We start from the raw sequence: 19,769 nt of genomic DNA on the forward strand, positions 1-19,769 counted from the left end.
GTTACGTACGCGCAGAATGTGTTCCATACGAAAAACACACGCTGCGTAGCGTATTCTATATTGATTTCATGCAATTTGTTTTCCGAACACGGGCAACGAGTGTATGCAGCCGGCCTTATAGCTGTGCTGTTTGCCGTATTGGAATCTCAGAACGGCCTCGAAATTTGGCGTATACTATACCTTTGTGTAGAAAACCCAACATGTGGCTGCAACAACAACAAGGGTTGTTACGATAGTGCCAACTATTCCCCATATCTGTCCAGAGTTTGGAAAAGCAGAATTAGGCCTTCGGTCTGATTCTTCACAAGTACAAAATGATAATATCATAAATATCATAATTTTGATTTCACAAATAATTTAGATATTTTTTGGCACTAAAAGTATTCTTTGACGGGAAAATTAAAAAGACAACAGTGTTCCTATTTGAGAGCATAGAGAATTGGGAGGTTTTATTTTTCTTTTACTGATAGGTACTTACCTATTTTTTATCAAGTAGATATGTACTGCATCCTCTGTGTCTCGAACCGGTAATAGTTTTCACCTACCTATTGATGGTTCATGTTGCACTCGAACAATAATAATATGAATAAAGCTTTAACTTCATACTATAATTGAACGGAAAGAGCAGTGTTTGTCAACTCCCCACTAGGTGGTACCGAACACGAAGATATCAAGCGGGTTGCAGGGAGCCGCTGGATGCTGGCGACTCGCGACCGTGAAGAGGCTCATGTCCAGCATTGGACGTCCATCGGCATGATTATGATGATGAACATGCATTGACTACCTAATATATGCCTATGCCTTAATAGCTTAATGTGCCGGACTCACACCGAGTGGTCATAGGTTATTTTTTGAATAGGTACGACAGGGCGATTCCCTGGACTTGTCGTAGCAACTCCCAACAGTCGGTCGTATTAAAAAAATACCTATATACTTAATTGTGGCAAGTATACTTGTTAAACTAAACAAATAACTGCGCCCCATTGTTTCACTCGTGTATTATTTAATAAATAAAAATTGCTGTTCATGTGGGCTTCCTTTATCAGCTCTTCTCGGCAATCCTCCTGTCGAGCAACGCAATTTAATAATTTATACTGCTTACGTAGGTACTAAAGACCCACACAACATAGTTACATAAATTATAATTTTTCCATTAATATCTCATAACTATACCTACCTACTATAATACATAGAACTTTTGCCTCCTTAGCGGATTTATTTAAAACCTTTCGAGGAAAAAGGCTCATTCAAATCAAGACATTACTATATTTACATACCTACCGACACATACACATGAATCCAAGGCCGTAAAATAAAAAAAATACACATGTAGGTAGAACGGTAAATCCCCTTTGAAATGTCAAATTCATAATTCATTGTCAGTCTTCTCATCTCCTGACAAAGTTTTAAGACTTGTGTGAGTACGTACATCATAAAGTTTAATAAACGCGTAAATTTAATCAATAATAAACTGTGAAATGTAAACGATTTAATTATTAACAATTACATATTTCTAGCGTTGTTATTATTGCATAGGTATTCTTTTGAGGAATATTTCTTAGTTGCTTAGTAATTATGGGCTGCTTTTGGTCTAGACAGGTAGGTGTAGTATTTATTAACCTATTTATTTTTAATTTTAATTAAAAACATTTCTGTACGATCTATAAGGTGTGACAAAAACCCGAGTTTTTCCGCACATCCGCTTAGGTGCGTTTACCTATTTATTTTCAATATAATTCCTTCCATAACTCCAACTTTATTATGAAAATCTTTGCTGAAAGCTCTGAAGTAATAAAAATCCGTTTACTTACTAGTTTCGGAGAGTACCTACTGTAGACAGAAAGGCTAAATAAATTAAAGTCAACTAAAATTAACTGTCGTCAAATAATGTCAAACGTACTCATTACTCAATTCTCTAGAATCTTTTATTTCCCTCAATTAATTCCCTGATTATTTGCCGTGACCTATTTGGATACGTAATTCTTTAATATTATAAAGGCGAAAGTTTGTGTGTAAGTGTGTTTCTTAGACCATTAATAACTCGCGGACGCGGTTCGCACCCAAATTCACCAACAAAAAAGAGACGACGAGGGGGACGAGGTAAACTCACACATCGAAAACATTTAACACCATTAAGTATATTCTGTGTCCATACACTACACACAACTATAAATTTGACTCGCAATACACACACGCGTAATTTTTACACACACTAACAAACACATTGTGCACAGTAAAAATAAATACAAGCAGTATACTCGGCCGTATTTTTGAAATAAATACTTACAGCGCGCGGTACGTAAACATGTGCTAGGGCTGCCTGCCTCCAGCATTTTAATTACATTTGCCAAATTTGTATTTCCATTTAGTTTTGTGATTGTAAATATACTTTTTTTATGTAAACAAATAAAATATTTTGTAAATTGTAGTAAAATAGGAAGTGATCAATAAAATGCGTGTTGTTTTTTGATTGGTAGATTTAAATAAGGCTGATACTAATCAATGACCTTGAAGGATAGGTCGTATTCATATGTTTATTTTGGTGATGCCATCTAGGTATTACCTCCACACTACGTGACCAAATATTAAACGGGCCACGCGCAGTGTAGGGTTCCGTAGATTATGTTAGCCTTTTAATCCCTTATGTTTTTCTCAATTTCAAAGCCTTTATTATTCCTTACATTATTACATAAAACAAGTTTTTCAATTAATAAGAGTAACAGTTTTAATTTTTTTTTTCTATGTTAGTATATTGTTAGTGTATCTGTTTTAAGTTTAGTATGTTAGTGAGTTAGTCTTATTTCTAATTAATAAAATCTATTTAACTAGTAAGTTGAAATTGAAATTGAGGTATAGCTCGCGTTTCGACCTCTAGTATGAAGTCAAACTACTGCTTGCATATTTACTGTGACATTGCTTAGACTTACCACAGATTAAATACATAGAATATTCGATTACTGATCGATGTTTGGCTGTTTCGTCAAAATAATCGATTCTTTTTATAAATTGTTTTTATTAAAAATTTGATAAAATTAAGGTTTAAATACTTTCAAATGAAACGTTACTCCATCTTTTACTAAACTATAAGGTTTTGGCCGTTTTTTATGCCATTTAACTACACAAACCGGCTTTTTTAGGGAGCCCCTTACACGAGGAAAACGATTACAACAATGAAACATCGATTCGATAGCAACAGTTTTTATAAACGCATTAGATCATAGATTTTTGATCTTTGCCAGAGGGGTAACGGTTAGCGAACCGCGTCCAGTTATTATTGGTCTAAGGTATGTTTGTTTCTCTTTTACGCTGCGGATACTGAAGCGATTTTGCTGAAATTTTACTCTGGATTAACACATAGGCTACTTTTCATCCCGGTAAAATCCATGGTTCCCGCGGGATTTGTGAAAAACTGAATTCCACGCGGACGAAGTCGCGGGCGTCCGCTATTAATACATAAATTTAGGGAACTTCAAAATTGTAATGCAATAAAGATGGTTTTTTTTAACCGACTTCAAAAAGGAGGAGGTTCTCAATTCAGTCGGTATTTTTTTTTTTTTATGTATGTACACCGATTACTCAAAGACACCTGGACCGATTTCAAAGATTCTTTTTTTGTTTGAAACGGTATAGTCCCCATTTAGTCCCATTGACATCATGTCAAGATCTGATGATGGAATCCTGGAGAAATTGAGGGGAACTTTCAAAAATTATATGGGTGTCTAGTGTGTTCGTAAACTTTTCCATTTAGTACTTTTAAGCACTACAATTTCATGAAGGTTTAAAATCGATCTGATGATGGAGGCATAAAACAGACGAGGGAACTCCTCAGCGATTTACAGCAGTTACCTTGTGTTTGGGCTTGATTAATTTGTATTAATGAGAACTTTCCACATAGATAGATTGTGACTGTCATTTAGGGGTTTGGTGATGAAGACCCAGGACAATTAAGGGAACTCCTTAACAGTTTACAGTAACTACCTTGTGTTTGGCCTTGATTAGTTCGTATTGCTGAGAACTTTCTACCTAGATGAGTTCTGTCTGTTATTAGGGGTCTGATGATGAAGACCAAGGTCAATTAAGGGAACCCCTTAACGGTTTACGGTAGCTACCATGTGCTTGGGCTTGATTAATTTGTATTGCTGAGAATTCTGTACCAAGATGGGTTGTGACTGTCATTAGGGGTCTGATGTATTCGTTTGAAATGAAATTTTACACTAAAAATGGAAAAATAATGAAAATTTTAATAAAAAAAAATACAACCGACTTCAAAACCTAACAACGTACCCACTAAACTAAAAAGTGAAAAATAACTTCATAATATGTTCTACCTGCTGATCAGTATGAAGGCGGTGCTTAGCCGGTGTTGTCTTAATTTAAGCCATTTCTGACAGGACCACATGAAACAACACTGTCTGCAAAATCTAAATCTATAAGATATTCTCACATGGCTTGAATTAATACATCACCGGCTTAGCACCGCCTTCATACTGATCAGCAGGTAGAACATATTATGAAATTATTTTTCACTTTTTAGTTTAGTGGGTACGTTGTTAGGTTTTGAAGTCGGTTGTATTTTTTTTATTAAAATTTTTTCTTAAATGTACCTAAATAAAAACTTAAATTTTTCAGGGTTGTGAGCGTTGTGTGCACTGTGACCGCAAAGCAGTAAATAATTTAGTGATCATCGATCATGTTTGTGAGATTTGTATCAGTAGAGCAACAGCTACTAGAACTCATCATGTTAGAGTAAATATGTATTATTCTTTAATTGAACATTAATAAATTATTCCAATAGTAATACTGCTAATTATATTGGTTTTTAATTCTGAACTTTGGGTTACAGTCATCGGCTGGCCCAAAATTTGGAGAATACCGCTGCAACTCTTGTAGCCGTTACTGGACTAGTCGTCTGTGCTGGCCAGATAAATATCAGATGTGTAAATATTGTAAAAAACCCACACTGCCTTATCAATATGTAAGTTTTAAACTATTATTGATATTATGTATTTTATAAGAACATAGAAGAACATGCAATATATATTATGTATGTTGTATAAAGTATTGGTTTTCATAAATCATGATCAATTGTACAAACCTATAATTTTGTACTAAAAGTATCAGGTTTGAATTTATTCAAAATCAACCCATATTATATAATCGGCTCACTATTTGGCTCACTGCTGAGCTCGAGTCTCCTCTCAGAATGAGATAGGGTCAGTAGTCCACTAGTCACCACACTGGCCCAATGCGGATTGGCAGACTTCACACACTCAGAGAATTAAGAAAATTCTCTGGTATGCAGGTTTTCTCACGAGACAAGTGGTATTTAATTTCTTAAAATGCAAACAACTGAAAAGTTGGAGGTGCATACCCCGAACCGGATTAGAAACCCACACCCTCCGGAATCTGAGGCAGAGGTCATATTGACTGGGCTATCACGGCTCTAAATTGAATTTATTATTATAAAGATAAGATAACATTTTATTGACTCAAAAGAACAATATATAAAGTTTAATTTTTGTCCATGAAAATTTTACTGATTTCAGAGAGACTTGAACTTTTCTGATACAGCAGACTCTAGTGACAGTGAGAGGCAAGAACATGAGAAAAATCTCTGTCAAATGTGTCAACAACTGGGGTACTCCTGCAAGAATTTTGGTAAAAAAAAGAAACCTCAAACTACCCGCAAGTCAAAGACCTGAGCATCAAAAATAAGACACACAAAAAAATGGTGATGTTTTAGAATTATATAAATCTCAACCTTAACTATATTAAGTATAGTAATATTCAAAATATTTTGTATGAATTTATTTTATATTTTATATGGAAAATAAAATGATGTATTTGAGTTACTTAATTTTTTATTTTGAGAAATGTAATTTTGGTTGAAACAGGTTTCCTATTGTCTCAATAAATTTTTTATGCTTAAATTTCCTCAATAAAGTCAGCGGTAGATCTTCAGAAAAGTTTTCTTTGTTAGCTGCCATGTAAGCAAAAAGTGCCAGAAATATAACTGCTAGTTCTTCAATATCATTGTCATTTGCTAAATTTGCAATTGCTGCAAATTTAATGAACACCGTAGTTACTTGACTATCATTTAGTGGCAGTTTGAAAAATTTGTACTGAAAATAAAATATAAATTATTATTTATTACACCTACCTAGAGAAATCTTATTTAATTTTAAATCATATTTTGGCCAAACTGTGCCTGCGGGTTTCAACCAAGTATAAAATCTTGTATATTTCTGCAGGAATATCAAATAAAAATAAGTTTAAGTTACTCATTTCAATATATTGATGAATATTGATTTTGTAGTATATAAATAGGATAAGATATAATTTTCAAATAAATGGAAATTAATGGAAACAAGAAAAGATATGATATATTCTTGTATCTTGTATCATTACAATAAAAATTGCCTTTCATTTTTAAAATATGTATATATCACATGCTCCACAATGGGAAAGATATTGCAGTTTAGATTTAAGGAACTGTATTTGGAGAGCAGGAGTAATCTCTCAGTTTTGGATTATCATTAAGACTATGTCATAACATTGGGCATATTTCCAGTATTACTTTAATCTATACTTATAATAAATCTGTAGAGGTCAATTCTGTACACAAGATATATTTCCAAAATAAGGCGATAAGTGATCAATACCGGATGCCAAAAATGTCTGTCTGTCTATATGTTCGTTATAGAAACAAAAACTACTCGCCGGATTTTATAAAAACAAAAACTACTCGCCGGAACAAAAGTTGCTACAATTATTCCTCATACTCCTGGGCAGGTTACAGTGTAGTTTTCATCACGCTACGATCAATAGGAGCAGAGCAGTGAAGGGAAATGTTGGGAAAATGGCAAAAGTTACTCCATTTTTACAGTGATACTGCTGTAAGGGCTGGATTAAAGAGGTCTAAGGGCGGACGAAGTCGCAGGCATCCGCTAGGTTATAAATAAATTAACAATATTCATTAAAAGTTTTGAACTTACCCTAGTGGTGGCCACAAAGCTTTGCATACAGTACATCAGACATGATTTTGTAGATTCTGTGTGGTTAGATTTTTCTGCTACACACAATAAAAGTAATGCATTATGGAAGATATCAAATATTTTTACATTTCCAAACACTGTGCTCAAACTGTCCCATATTTGGTACCATTCTTGTAGGATTGTGGAACTTAAAGCCTGAAAAGGAAAGATATAATATAAAAACAGCAAAAAATTTATTTTTTGATTTAGATTAACTTAGCACTTTAAAACAAAAATGCATAAATGAATCCATGAAATTAAAAATAGTGCCATCACAACCCCAAATATTTTTGGGTTCCCACACTATGGGGATACAGATTTATTTTCTCAAACATGAAGTGAAGAAAATTGCAGTTTTCTGATTTTAAGGGACTGATTTAATGTTATCTAAAACTTTATTAGATTAATTTGTATAAAATTTACTTAAGTGGGCTGAAGCATGGTGCGGGTGCGAGTTGCCTTATGATTAATACATACTATTATCGTGAATTGCGACAAACTTTCAAGAGTGAAACAAACTGTCAACCACACCATGCTATAGCACACAAACTGTAGCTCCAAATACATTTAATTAATTGGTCGACTATAAATGTGTAATTTGCATTTACCTGTTAGTTTTTCTTGTAATAATTTTATACTATTTCTGTGAATTTTTTCATGTATTGATAAACAACCATTTAACAAACAAAGGGGGGTCACACCAACAAAAAAATATCATTTTAAAGCTTAATATTTTACAAAAAGATCTCTGAATTGAAAATTGTCTCCGAAAGACACAATATATTTTTTAAAGACCTATCCTAGCAGTGTGTGTGCAGTGATAATGCTCCTTTAGGTAACACGCAAATTAGCTTAGTCTGTCACATTTGGCTCAAGCAAAATAGACTTTAGTTTTTAGTACTAGACAATAGCTTTGTTTGGAAATTACAGTTTTCTTCTATTCCTTTGATTTGCACAGTGACATCGGGACACACCTTGTATAGATTTATTATAGTATTATTTATTTACCTTTGACAGCCATAATGACAAATGCTCTAAATCCATTTCTTTGTGTATGTGCATTCCACTAACAACCTCAACAAATGTGTTTCCGGGTGGATTCCAGAGATGTCTGAAGTAATACATGTTCAAAGGATTTATATTCCTTAACTTACTTTTCAGCCATACACTTTCTTTCTCTGTAAATAAAATTAAGTATTTTAATCAATGAAGTAATTTTTTTTAATTACTTTAACATTGTATTGACTATTGATTTGTTATTAACACATAATACTCATTATTTAATTTTCATTATTATATATACATGAAATTCCATAAAACCCAAAACATTAACAAACTTTCCCACAATGTTATCAACTAAAAATACAAATGTTTTTTTTTAACATTCTTTGCTGAAAAAGGTTAGATTTATCAAATTTTATCTTGTGCTAAATTCTGTTGACAAAAATTACTGTTAACTTAATGAATTTAGCATTTTTTGGTGAAAAGATATGACAGTATTTTAGTAAGTTCCATTTTGTTTTGCATAAGTTACCTGTTAAGTCCTGGGTATTTAAATCTGATTGAAGCTGCAAAACAATGTCTAGAGTTAATGGTGCTTGCACAGCATATGTATTCATCTTCCATCGAACCGTGTCAAGCACTTGAGCTAGCATGGCTAACGTCGGAGCTCTGTATTCCTGTAAATCCTCGGTTCTGTATGCTGCCTGTAAGAGCTTACATTGAAAACATATTTGATTCATGTTCTTCTGCAAGAGGCCACTGTGCAAATAGGGCATGATGATTAACAATAGTAATTTTGCCCCTGGTATTGTGTTTGATGATTTTAAGTTTTTCAACAAATGTATGAAATTCTTATGATTGTTTTCTTCATTTACGCAGTTGCCAATTGCTTCTTTAATCGCTAGTATCATACAAGGTTCTGTCTCTTTGTTATAGTAATGCTGGGAGTACATTTCTACACATTTCATAACTTTAATCATGATATCAGCTTGATGCATATTTACATTAGCCAGATTAAATATTGTACCATACACTTCCCTAGGGTTCTGCAGGAATACAGTCAAAACATCAGACATATCTGCCTTCTGAGAGGATATCAATTTGTTAAATATCTCTGTCATCATACTTTTGAATTCTGGAACTTGCAAATTATCGTTAAAACATGCATCACTGAAATGTTCATCCAGTATGTCATACTTGGTACCAGTAGAACATCGTTCAAACACTTTGATCGCCAGTGCTAGTTGCATTTCTTTATTAAAACTGTTCTCCTTAATGTATTTATATAAGATTTTAAATAAATTGTAGCACTCCAGTTCATTGAGAATGTCTAAATGTGAAGTGACTTGTTCCAACAAATTTACATCCTCACACAGTTTATCCTTAAATATTAACGCTTTAATCCATTGATTACTATCATCATCCTCTTTATTTATGTTTTCTATAATGACAGCTGTGTCAGATTTATTGACAACTTGAACCATGTTCATAGGTTTACAGGATATCTGTTGCAACATGGCAATAACAGCATGGTCTGAAACACAGCTGATGTCGCTCAGCTCCTTCAGTACTTTGTAACATGATTCCCCGATGCTTTGTTGCATGCTTTTCCCATTCTCTTCAAATTCACTCCAAGCACAGAATATCTCCACACTAATTTCCATTAACAGTGTCTGGAATTTATCTAGTAGAGCCACATGACAATTGTCTATGTTTGCTATTACATCACTGTTTTTACATTGACTTATAGGAGCTGAGAATTGCTTGTTAATGGTAATACCATCTCTATAACTTAATTCATAGAGATCTTCATAATCAGATGGTTTAAATTTTTGTGGAGCAGTGTAATGTGAGAAACATCCTGACACCACTGACAGCATTTCACACAGACGGCTACCAATAAACTTGAACTCTTCATCTGTACTCAACCTTTCTAATTTACTCGCATTGGGTGGCTCTACAAAATACTTAAGACATTTTAGGAAATTATTGTAACTGCGTATTATTTCATCTCCTTTTAAATTAAAATATATTAATCTGCATATCAATCTATAACATCCTAAACTTAACATTTTCAATCTACCCATGCATTCTGTTGGGTTGAAATACTTGAAATGGTCTAATAAAGCTTCTGCTACTTCTATAGATAACAGAGGGCTTGTGAACGCCAATATTTCATAGATAAATTTTTCCATGTCAAGATTCCAGTACATTTCGCACATGAGGCATTTTGATATAGTGGGTACTGTCCAAATAAGGAAAGCAATACCATCCATACTAACGAGATCTTCCAGAATTAGTAAATCTGCATTTAAACAAATGTAAAAAGCAAACTTGCGCATGATTTTAATATTTTCAATTGAATCACAATCTTTTGTCAAGTACCCTTTCTTTTGTAGAAAATTTTTCAAACAGCCCACCACATACTCAATTTTCTCTTCATTGCCTGCCATTGAAAATCATAAACAGTTAAAACGGTGAAAACAAGGCTATATTAAAGACAAACTATTACAAGATAATAAATAATTGTTACCTCCTCTTGCCTTTAATTTAGAAAAAGAATGCACACTGTCTGTTGTTATAATAATTCCTTGGAAAGCGGACAATACTGGAGTGAACTCCATAATATGTAGTTCCTCTAATAATTTTGTCTAAAACAAACTCGATTCTGTGCGATTCCAAATTGATTAATAATTTAATTACTTTAGTAAAAAATCAAAATCGCAATTCGCATGGGCAAAAATAAATAATTGATTAATTGTATTAATCAAAAACGTCAAAAAATTTGATTATTTTTATTTTGACATTGACGTCCGTGCCGTGACACAGATTATTAATTCTAATCCACAGCTTAATAAGACAATATTGTCTATTCGTCACAGACTCAGACCAATATAGTCACAGTTCATATGATTCATGACACTTAGGACCTCCTGAGTAAATATGTTCCTTGCTTAGGACCATGGTTCCAAGAAGATAGCATATTTTTTAATTTATATTACGGCTTCTTAAAGGCTTCTTATAGGCCTTGCATAAGGTACGCTCCACTTTGCGACCTTAAATAATTCATCTGAGTTTCCACCGGTAGTTTTAGTCGGGTCATGGTCGGGTCGATGATGGTATTAATTCGCTCAAGTCAAGAAAGAAAGAAGAAAGGGTCACAGCAAAGAATATATTACTTGGCTGGCTTGGCTCACAGTCACAACAACCCTTCTCAAAGGGTCTGAGTCTCTGAGATCTCAATTCTCATTTCAAGAAGTGAGTCAGCGCCCAAGATTGTAGGTTTATTTATTAATCTCTATTGTTAATAGATGTGACATGGAGAAATAATACTTAGACGAAATCTTGAAAGAGTGACGTTACCAGTTCGAGGAATGTTTTTGCCCGTATCTCTTCCTCTCTTTCCGATGATGATGATATACTTGCTATGTGATTTATAAAAAATTGAATATATAAAGAAATAGCAAAAATAGTCTTAACAAAATAATGAAATTTTTTTATCATTAACCACCAAAATTGAGTTAATCGCATTTACTTGTGGTAAAGATTTAAGTCCGGCCGCTCAGAAATTTTATTTCTGACTGATTGGGCGAATGGGACAAACCATAGATTTACGAGTCGGTACAAGGACAAACATATTTCTGTCTCTTTCTCTCTCTCATGTTACATCGCCCACCTGTCAGAAACACAATCTCTGAGCGGTCGGATATATATTAATTTTCTCATTAGGCCGGACTTATAATAACCGGACTTGTAAAATATATCTAAAAACGACGACCCCGACCCAAAAGACTTTTGTCTTTGAGAGAAGCAATATTTTCGTAATGAAACAAAATTAGATGCTGCGATCATATTTATTTTTTCATTTTGAATTTTTCCAAGTTGTAAAGATTTTTGTTAGCACTTGGAAAATTTGGGTCAATTGTAAGAGCCTTTTTGTACATCCGCTTTGCTAAATCATACTTTTGCCACCGGTGGTATAAAACTCCTGTAACATAAAATAGTGTAACTTAAATAAATATAGATATCTAATCATCTAGTATAAATAAAATACGATACAAATGTTTTTAACAGGCACGGGATTCGTAATATTAGAGATTGACCTAGACTTAGGATAGGGTGTGCATCGAAATGATATAATTATTATGATTCCACGATACGATTTTTGATAAATTCGTAAAAACAAAATAGTGCCTGTATTTTTAATAAGACTCAAAAACGGTATCATCATTATCAACCCATATTCGGCTCACTGCTGAGCTCGAATCGCCTCTCGCCGAGTGAGAGCTGTTAGGCCAATAGCAAAACTTTACACATGCAGAGAAACAAGAAAATTCTCTGTTATGCAGGTTTCCTCACGATGTTTTTCCTTTACCGTTTGAAACACGTGATATTGATTTTTTTTAAATGCATACAACTAAAAAGTTGGAGTTGCATGCCCCGGACCGAAATCGAACCCACTGAGCTATCACGGCTCTAAAAAATAACTGTATACAAGGTAAAAAGCTGTCAAAAACTATATTCTTAAAGTAAATTGTGGGCGGGGATTGAACCCATGACCTTTCAGTGTTGAGTCTGGTCTTTTTACCGCTTAGCTTTACCGTGGAGCTATGGTGGCTTACTCACTTCATTTGTTTGTACTCCTATTATTCAATCATTCCCTAATTAAACCTATTGCTACGTAATGTATTATACTATACATACATAATTTTAAAATTGTCAATGTGAAAGTGTGTGTGTCCGTCTTTCACGACAAAACAGAGCGACGAATTGACGTGGAAGTTTGTATGGAGCATTATATTTTATTCCAGTATACGCGGGTAAAACCTCGTGGCGTCTGCTATGTATTATATTTTTACAAAACATTTTTTTCAATCTTACCAAGATTTGCGTAATGGATGGCTTGGACACGTTCTTTAAACAAATTGATAGCCTGGTGAAAATGCGATTCCGCTGTTGCGTATTGCTCGTGTTTGCCATAAATATTGGCAATCGCGAAGTGGATCGATGGACTGTCCGGCAGCTCTATGAGGGCCTTAGGTATTATTTGTAGAGCCTTCTTAATTTGATCTACAAATATTATTACGGAAAACCTTAAATCACGAATTAGTGGGTATTAACTTTTTTAATAAAAGAAATAAAGCCGGCGAAATTCATTTAAAAAAAACAAATATCACGCGTCTCCTTGACAACCGCGTATAAAAACTTTTTTCATAGTTTGTATTTCAAAATTTAACACTAACAACAATTACGTAAATTAATATAATAATCAATAATTACCAATAAAAATACTTCATCTAATTTCTTTACGAGTAGTTGTTGTAAACAGTTATTAAAATATTCAAAAACATACGACGCCATTTTTTTTTTAATAATATTGAAAATTACTGATGCGACACTTCGTATCGTACTGACTCGAGAATGTATTCGTTTCTGAATTTCGTATTTGGAGCGGCTACGACAACGTCGTGTTTCGTACGCTCCATCTGTATATTATTAATTAATCTGTGGTTTCCTATTAAAAAAATCTCAAGACAAGACATAGAGCATTTTGACTTTACTTATATTATCTTGACGCATTGAAGCAAATGTGATACTTGCTTGTATTATCCAATAGTGCTAATAAGTTGGTCCAAGCGGAGACATGTTTGGGGTTTAAATTGATTGCTTGATACCAGCTCTCCATTGCATCATCAGTCTTATTCATCTCCAAGTACTGGAACACAAAACATAATAATAATATTTTATTTCCATTCCCTTGCCTAAAAGTCAGTTTTTTAGGTGTACCAAAGTGCTGATAAAGTAGCAAATATATTATACTAGCTGACGCCGCGCGGTTTTACCCGCGTGGTTCCCGTTCCCGTAGGAATATAGGGATAATATATAGCCTATAGCCTTCCTCGATAAATAGGCTATCTAACACTGAAAGCATTTTTCAAATCGGACCAGTAGTTCCTGAGATTAGCGCGTTCAATCAAACAAACAAACAAACTCTTCAGCTTTATAATATTAGTATAGATAACTCTCTAAAATGGTATTTTAAATTTCTTCTATACTAATGTTATGCATGTAAAGAACGGACGATGTCCAGCGTGCCATTCGATTTTGATGTGATTTACACATCACAACACATAATTTTTAGGGTTCCGTAGTCCACAAGCAACCCTTATAGTTTCGTCATGTCCGTCTGTCTGTCCGTCCGTCCGCGGTTTAGCGCAGATACTATTACTACTAGAAAGTTGTAAACTAGCATGAATAATTAAATGTGAACAAAGGCGTACAATAAAATTTAGATAAAGGGTACCCCTCTCCTACATGTAAAGTTGGGATGAATTTTTTTTTGGTCGTAATTTCATAGTGTGTGGTTATTGTTGGATAGGTCTTTAAAAGTTGTAAGGGGTCTTCTACCAATTTATTTCGATTTAGGTATCGGTTTGTAAAATATTAAGTTTTTAAGAGCTATTCTTTGTCAGAGTCAAGTGTCCCCATTAAACGGTTGTTTATGGATAAGTGAAAAAATTTACGAAAGCACGATTTAAAATGAAATTACAAAGGAAACTATACTGGCTGATAAACAATTGCTATTTAAAGAGCAATAGTCGACCAACTTCAAAATCGTAATTGGAAATCGAAAATTGCATACTAATTCCGTAAATAATTAAAAAGATAAAGTTCAAAGGTACGATAACTCAGTCTGTTAAAACTAGAAAGATGAGATTTGGTAAGGGTATGTATATTTATTACGACTTTAAAGAGGTAAAAAGAAAATTTAAAAAAGAAATTTTTAAAAATACACAAATTATTGAGATTCGCTCAGAAATATGTAGGTAATTTGTAGAGGAATAATTACCAAGTTTCCTAAATTGTAAAAACAATCAGGATAGTTTTTCCTGTACAGTAATGCTGTTTTGTAAGCTTTTTGAGATTCGATGTAACGTTTAGTATTCGCTAACACTATTCCAAGATTCATCCAAGCTGCTGGGAAGTCTTTTCTGAAAAAGGGAAAATTTATAATTTGTAGTTTTATTTATTTATTTCACATTTCAGAATATTCATTTACTAAAAAAAAAAAAAGTAAAGGCGGTTTTCTAAATAACATAAACTCTTAGTAGATTATTATTTTTAATTATAGTTATAAAGCTACTCGTATTTTTGTTTTATTTTCTTTTTTAACAGTCCTAAAGACTTACTTGTGATTGATTGCTTTTCTCAAATACGCCTCAGCTGCAGAGAATTCTTTTTTATTTTTTAATAAATTTGCCAAATTGTTCATTGCTTGATAGTATTCTGGATATAGCCTGAAATTATTTAAAATGTTCAATTATAAGACACAAATACACCATTGTTCACCACGCTTTGAACAAATTAAATATCACGTGTCTCAAACGGTGAAAAACATTGTCAGGAAACCAGAGAAATTTCTTTATTATCTGCATATATGTGAAGTCTGCCAATCGGTATTGGGCCAGCGTGGTGGATTATTGGCCTAACCCATCTCAATCTCGAGCTCAGCAGTGATATGGGTTGATAATGATGATTACAGTTATATATTGAATTAAAAATATAGATAAATATACCTGATAGCTGCTGTATATTCATCTATAGCCCAACTTGAATTTTCTTTGGCATCCGCAACTTTTGCAATATTGTAGTGAACTTTGGCATTCAGTGGACACACAGACAGGGCGTTTGTAAAGAGCTTGTACTCATTTTGCCAATCATGTGCTCTTTGCCAGCTTTTCATTCCGTATATTAATATTAGGCCAAGGAAAATACCTAAAAATACCTGATTAAAAGATAAAAATATTCGATGTAAAGAATTTTTTTTTTTTAATAATATTATATGTTATTTTTATCATATTAGAATATAGTGACGAACCTTCTGATTATTTCGGGTATTTTGTAAAATATTTCGTAATCCAATAACAACAAATAAGCAATATCCTATAGACGGAATGTATAAAATTCTTTCAGCAATCACAAAACCCACAGGAAAAATGATATTGGACGCTGGTAGGAATGGTATCAGTATGAACAATGTTGCCAGGAATAAAATTCTGAAAAAAGACAGTGACATAAAACCTTTTCTCACAAAATCAAAATCACTTTTGCGAGAGATAAAAAAAAAGAAAAAGCAATAAAGCTTAAGAATTCTTAGCAGGGTAGTTATTTTTAGATTTAGCTCTGTTTTTATCTATATAATGATTACTGAAAATAATATAAGTAGAATTTACCTTTTACTTGTTTTCCTATAATTTCTACTACACACTGCTTTTATGAATAAAAATAAATACAGGTACATGATGGATATAAATAATATTCTAAAGTCTAAAACATTGTTTATGAGAGGTACACATCCCATTGACCAGTCGTAACATAGCCACTGTGGCCAGATAAGTAGCATAATGTTTAAAAAATAAATATAATTGTAAGTTGCAGTCTGAAATAAAAACAATAGTTTAGTTGTATTTCAGAGTTTAACAGAACTATAGAATATCTAATGTGTTAATCCTTGACATATGTGAGCCAAATTACGTGTAAATATATTCAGACATATACAGTGGCGGATTTGTCTTGGCCACCCTAGGCCCAAAAGTACCAGCCGCTCATTTATCAGCACCCAACATAAAATAGATATTATATTGCCTTTTATCAATTGTTTTTGTAATATTTCCCTAAGTCTTCAAATTAATAAATCATATAAAACATTCAACAACAAAATTATGTATGAATTTAGATATTTTCATTGCTTTTTCCCACATGTTTTCTCTGGTTCATCTGGCTGCACTAGGCCCTGGCCTACTGGGCCTTAGGGTTAATCCGCCACTGGATGCACATAAGGCTTTACACCTTTACTGCAGGTTGTCAGGTTGCAGCCTTGTGTTACTTACTGTTTTACAGGAAACAGTTCTACACTAAACATCAGGCCAAATTGCCCTTCTGCCTGTTGGTACAGTTAACATGTATAATTAATGATTTCAATAAAGTAACTTAATATTTTAGAACACTAAGGGCCAGTTTCACCACCTTCTGATAAGTGTTCTGCTTGATCACTAGTTTTTTGTAATTTCACATAAAGTATAAAAGTAAAAAAAAAATGTAGACTTTGACATCAAAGGTGGTGAAACTGACCCTTATACCTTACCTTAGTAAATAAATTGTTACTAAATGCTGCAGGGTTATCAATAGCTTTGAATTCTGGCTTGGCGGTACCCATTACAATCCATCTTGCATAAAGAAATAATATTGCAAATGTTATTAGAATAACTGTTCTATATACACATTTGACATCTATATGAATACATTTCAATAGATTTGTTGTTTTATATTTTAGTTTATCTAGTGCCTTTATTCTAATGCTTAGGATGATGTCATATAAGCAACATACACCCTGAAAAAAGACATTTGGACTATATATTACATTATCAGTTTAAATATTTTAAATAGGTGTCACACAAAATCCATAAAAACAATAGACACAAGAAATTATAGTAAAATTATAATGGTAATAACAACAATTGAGTTATTGAGGCATAAATACATGTCAGCGCGCGTCAGTCATTCAATAGGTTGTAGATAGTACAAAATGTTCCATGAGTTAGGTGGGGAGTAGCGGTAAGCCGCTCAAGCAGCCTAGCTCATTCTTGTTGTGACGTTCGATCCGTCAACACCTTTGATTGGATTATTTTGGTATAGGCGGGTGAAAGACTTGAGTGGAGAAGGAGAGGGTTAACTAATTTTAAAAGTCGTCTTTAACCCTACATCCTTTAGTCACAAGTCTGGGACTTCACTCAAGGTTATTCTCTGCCATTCGGTTTATTTTTAATATTTTTGGTGGGAATTGTTAGACCTGACAGACTTTCATTCAAAAATAGTGTTTTGACCTTTAACTCCACTTCTGATGTCAACCTGTTTTCTGACATACATAATATACATGGATATTGAGATTCAGGCTATTAAGGTTGTGGTTCCCTTGTTGGTTTAGTGGTTAACCTTTTCAGATATTGATCATGAGGTCTTGGGTTTTGAACCTGTGTTGGGCTACAAACATATTGGATTTAGTTTGCTGAAGCTGTGAATAAAGTGGTGTCCTACAAACATTGTTATGTCAATAAATGCAAAGCAGAGCGGTGGTTCTAAGTTAAACATCAACCTCTTTCATATGACAGATTAGAGTCCTGCAGCTACTAAAATGGACTCTTGATGATAATTATACTTTGTTTTCATTTAAAAATAAAGTACTTACCATCACTGTAATACCATTTTCTTTGAACAGCATTGATAATCCTGCTAGTGTTATGCTTATACATAAATAAATATTAAATATACTCTTTTTCTTCATTGAAACATCATAAATAAGGAATGATAAAAGGAATGTCATAGCTGCTAGCAAATCTGCTCTTCCAACAATGCCAGAAATGGCCTCAACATGTATGGGATGTACACTAAACAGCAGAGATGCCAGAAATGGGACATCTATTGCATATTTCTCTTCATTTTTCCATTTCACTCTTGCCCATATACAGCTGTAAGTTTTCCATACTAATACACAGCATATTATGTGGCAAATTAAGTTTATGACTTTAAACTGAGTTGCTGATAATTGCCTGTTATTTATAATATAGTTTAACCTGAAAAAAAAGGTATTAGTAATAATTTATTAGTGACTAACAGTGTAGTGTGTATGTTTATAGTTACTTAGAACATTTATATGGCCAGATATACATAAAAGAGTATTTATAGTAATATTTCTTTAATGTAAAAGATAAGAAAAGTAAAGATAAATTTCTAGTGGCACTAACACATGATCACAAGAAAAGACAGACAATTTTCAACCTAAATTTAAGCCTAATAGTATCTGCCAATCTTTATATTTTATCCTTTATATAATCATAAAGAGTAACATATTATTTGGCATAAAATCATTATGAAAACTAAAGCTAGATGTGAATTACAAGTAAACATAAGTCTTATGATGGTAAACCTAAATCTTTTCCTTATATTATTTACATTTTTCTGTGGCAACTAGCTCAAAGCAATCGCTAATGTCTAGTTATTTGTAGGAAACACGAAAACTCTCTAACACAATTAATTATTATTGAAATTTTACCCACCTATAAGTCAGAATCGTCAAAGGCCGATACGATTTGTGACTGTGGTTACTTTTAATGTTTGTACCCCAAAAATCGTTGCTGAAACTATCTAACCACGATTTGGAAGTGACGTCCTTATTTTTCACTATAGCTTCAGAGTCGTCAAAAACAAAATCTCCGTGTAAACTGAATAAGAAAGGTGCAGCCGACACAGTAAATATGATGAACAGTTTAAAATACATCTCAGGATAATTTCGACTGATACCTAGTTAGACAGAAATTCACAGTAAAGTGTATTTTGTGATATTTTAAAATTCATAGTACTTTTTTACATTTCATTCAGTAATTAATTAAATTTAAAATGAGTGAGAAAAGTGAAAACTTTCAATTCAATTTCAACATTTTCGAATTTCTTTCCATTGACAAATGACACATGTCATTTTTGACAGAAAATTGTTGTGACAGATAGTTGTAAATAAATTATAGATTAATATTATTCCAAGAAACGGTCTAACGATAATAACGATCACGCCCATGACCACCTTAGACCATTAAAAAGAAAGGACCTGCCTCGTAAACCGTTACCCCTCTGTCAAAGATCAAGAATTAATGATTTAACGCGTTTATAAAAACTGTTGCT

General features: G+C 33.1%; 3 protein-coding genes across 7 annotated transcripts; 1 reads left to right on the top strand and 2 right to left on the bottom strand.

The window, feature by feature from the left end:
* Positions 1 to 1,373: 1,373 nt before the first annotated feature.
* Positions 1,374 to 5,852, top strand: LOC112045637 (zinc finger CCHC domain-containing protein 24). 2 transcript variants are annotated; one of them, XM_024081906.2, is made up of 4 exons: positions 1,374 to 1,599; positions 4,630 to 4,746; positions 4,844 to 4,975; positions 5,547 to 5,852. In XM_024081906.2, exons 1-4 carry the CDS (start codon positions 1,576 to 1,578, stop codon positions 5,700 to 5,702), a joined length of 429 nt encoding a protein of 142 aa, XP_023937674.2. In that variant the 5' UTR covers positions 1,374 to 1,575; the 3' UTR covers positions 5,703 to 5,852. The 2 variants fall into 2 exon arrangements, with proteins under 2 accessions (XP_023937674.2, XP_052737318.1); XM_052881358.1 differs by having other exon boundaries at positions 1,424 to 1,599; positions 4,630 to 4,740.
* Positions 5,844 to 10,815, bottom strand: LOC112045636 (uncharacterized). Its single transcript, XM_024081905.2, has 5 exons — positions 10,570 to 10,815; positions 8,569 to 10,482; positions 8,043 to 8,212; positions 6,996 to 7,190; positions 5,844 to 6,122 (listed from the first exon to the last, which is right to left on the bottom strand). The coding sequence occupies exons 1-5, from the start codon at positions 10,658 to 10,660 to the stop codon at positions 5,862 to 5,864; spliced, it is 2,631 nt and encodes an 876-aa protein (XP_023937673.2). The 5' UTR covers positions 10,661 to 10,815; the 3' UTR covers positions 5,844 to 5,861.
* A 1,061-nt stretch (positions 10,816 to 11,876) lies between these two features.
* On the bottom strand, positions 11,877 to 19,559 carry LOC112045667 (protein O-mannosyl-transferase TMTC4). 4 transcript variants are annotated; one of them, XM_024081945.2, is made up of 11 exons: positions 19,151 to 19,559; positions 18,283 to 18,667; positions 17,182 to 17,427; positions 16,271 to 16,476; positions 15,916 to 16,093; positions 15,614 to 15,822; positions 15,227 to 15,334; positions 14,887 to 15,028; positions 13,638 to 13,752; positions 12,918 to 13,106; positions 11,877 to 12,024 (listed from the first exon to the last, which is right to left on the bottom strand). In XM_024081945.2, the coding sequence occupies exons 1-11, from the start codon at positions 19,369 to 19,371 to the stop codon at positions 11,891 to 11,893; spliced, it is 2,133 nt and encodes a 710-aa protein (XP_023937713.2). In that variant the 5' UTR covers positions 19,372 to 19,559; the 3' UTR covers positions 11,877 to 11,890. The 4 variants fall into 4 exon arrangements, with proteins under 4 accessions (XP_023937713.2, XP_052737312.1, XP_052737313.1 ...); XM_052881352.1 differs by lacking the exon at positions 12,918 to 13,106; XM_052881353.1 differs by lacking the exon at positions 11,877 to 12,024 and having other exon boundaries at positions 12,964 to 13,106; positions 13,634 to 13,752.
* Positions 19,560 to 19,769: the final 210 nt, after the last annotated feature.

Source organism: Bicyclus anynana, chromosome 4 (assembly GCF_947172395.1).
Source record: "Bicyclus anynana chromosome 4, ilBicAnyn1.1, whole genome shotgun sequence".
Taxonomy (NCBI): Eukaryota; Metazoa; Arthropoda; class Insecta; order Lepidoptera; family Nymphalidae; genus Bicyclus; species Bicyclus anynana.

What these genes read in the sequence shown, in the direction of transcription:
- LOC112045637 (XM_024081906.2), top strand. Translation starts at nt 1,576, where the DNA reads ATGGGCTGCTTTTGGTCTAGACAG. An exon ending in GCTGCTTTTGGTCTAGACAG is followed by an intron (nt 1,600 to 4,629) that starts GTAGGTGTAGTA and finishes TAAATTTTTCAG; the next exon opens with GGTTGTGAGCGTTGTGTGCA. An exon ending in CCACACTGCCTTATCAATAT is followed by an intron (nt 4,976 to 5,546) that starts GTAAGTTTTAAA and finishes TACTGATTTCAG; the next exon opens with AGAGACTTGAACTTTTCTGA.
- LOC112045636 (XM_024081905.2), bottom strand. Translation starts at nt 10,660, where the DNA reads ATGGAGTTCACTCCAGTATTGTCCGCTTTCCAAGGAATTATTATAACA. An exon ending in TAAATTAAAGGCAAGAGGAG is followed by an intron (nt 10,483 to 10,569) that starts GTAACAATTATT and finishes TTTCAATGGCAG; the next exon opens with GCAATGAAGAGAAAATTGAG. An exon ending in GCTTTGTGGCCACCACTAGG is followed by an intron (nt 6,123 to 6,995) that starts GTAAGTTCAAAA and finishes TTTTATTTTCAG; the next exon opens with TACAAATTTTTCAAACTGCC.
- LOC112045667 (XM_024081945.2), bottom strand. Translation starts at nt 19,371, where the DNA reads ATGTATTTTAAACTGTTCATCATATTTACTGTGTCGGCTGCACCTTTC. An exon ending in TTGACGATTCTGACTTATAG is followed by an intron (nt 18,668 to 19,150) that starts GTGGGTAAAATT and finishes CTTTTTTTTCAG; the next exon opens with GTTAAACTATATTATAAATA. An exon ending in TTTACAATTTAGGAAACTTG is followed by an intron (nt 13,753 to 14,886) that starts GTAATTATTCCT and finishes TTTGTGTTCCAG; the next exon opens with TACTTGGAGATGAATAAGAC.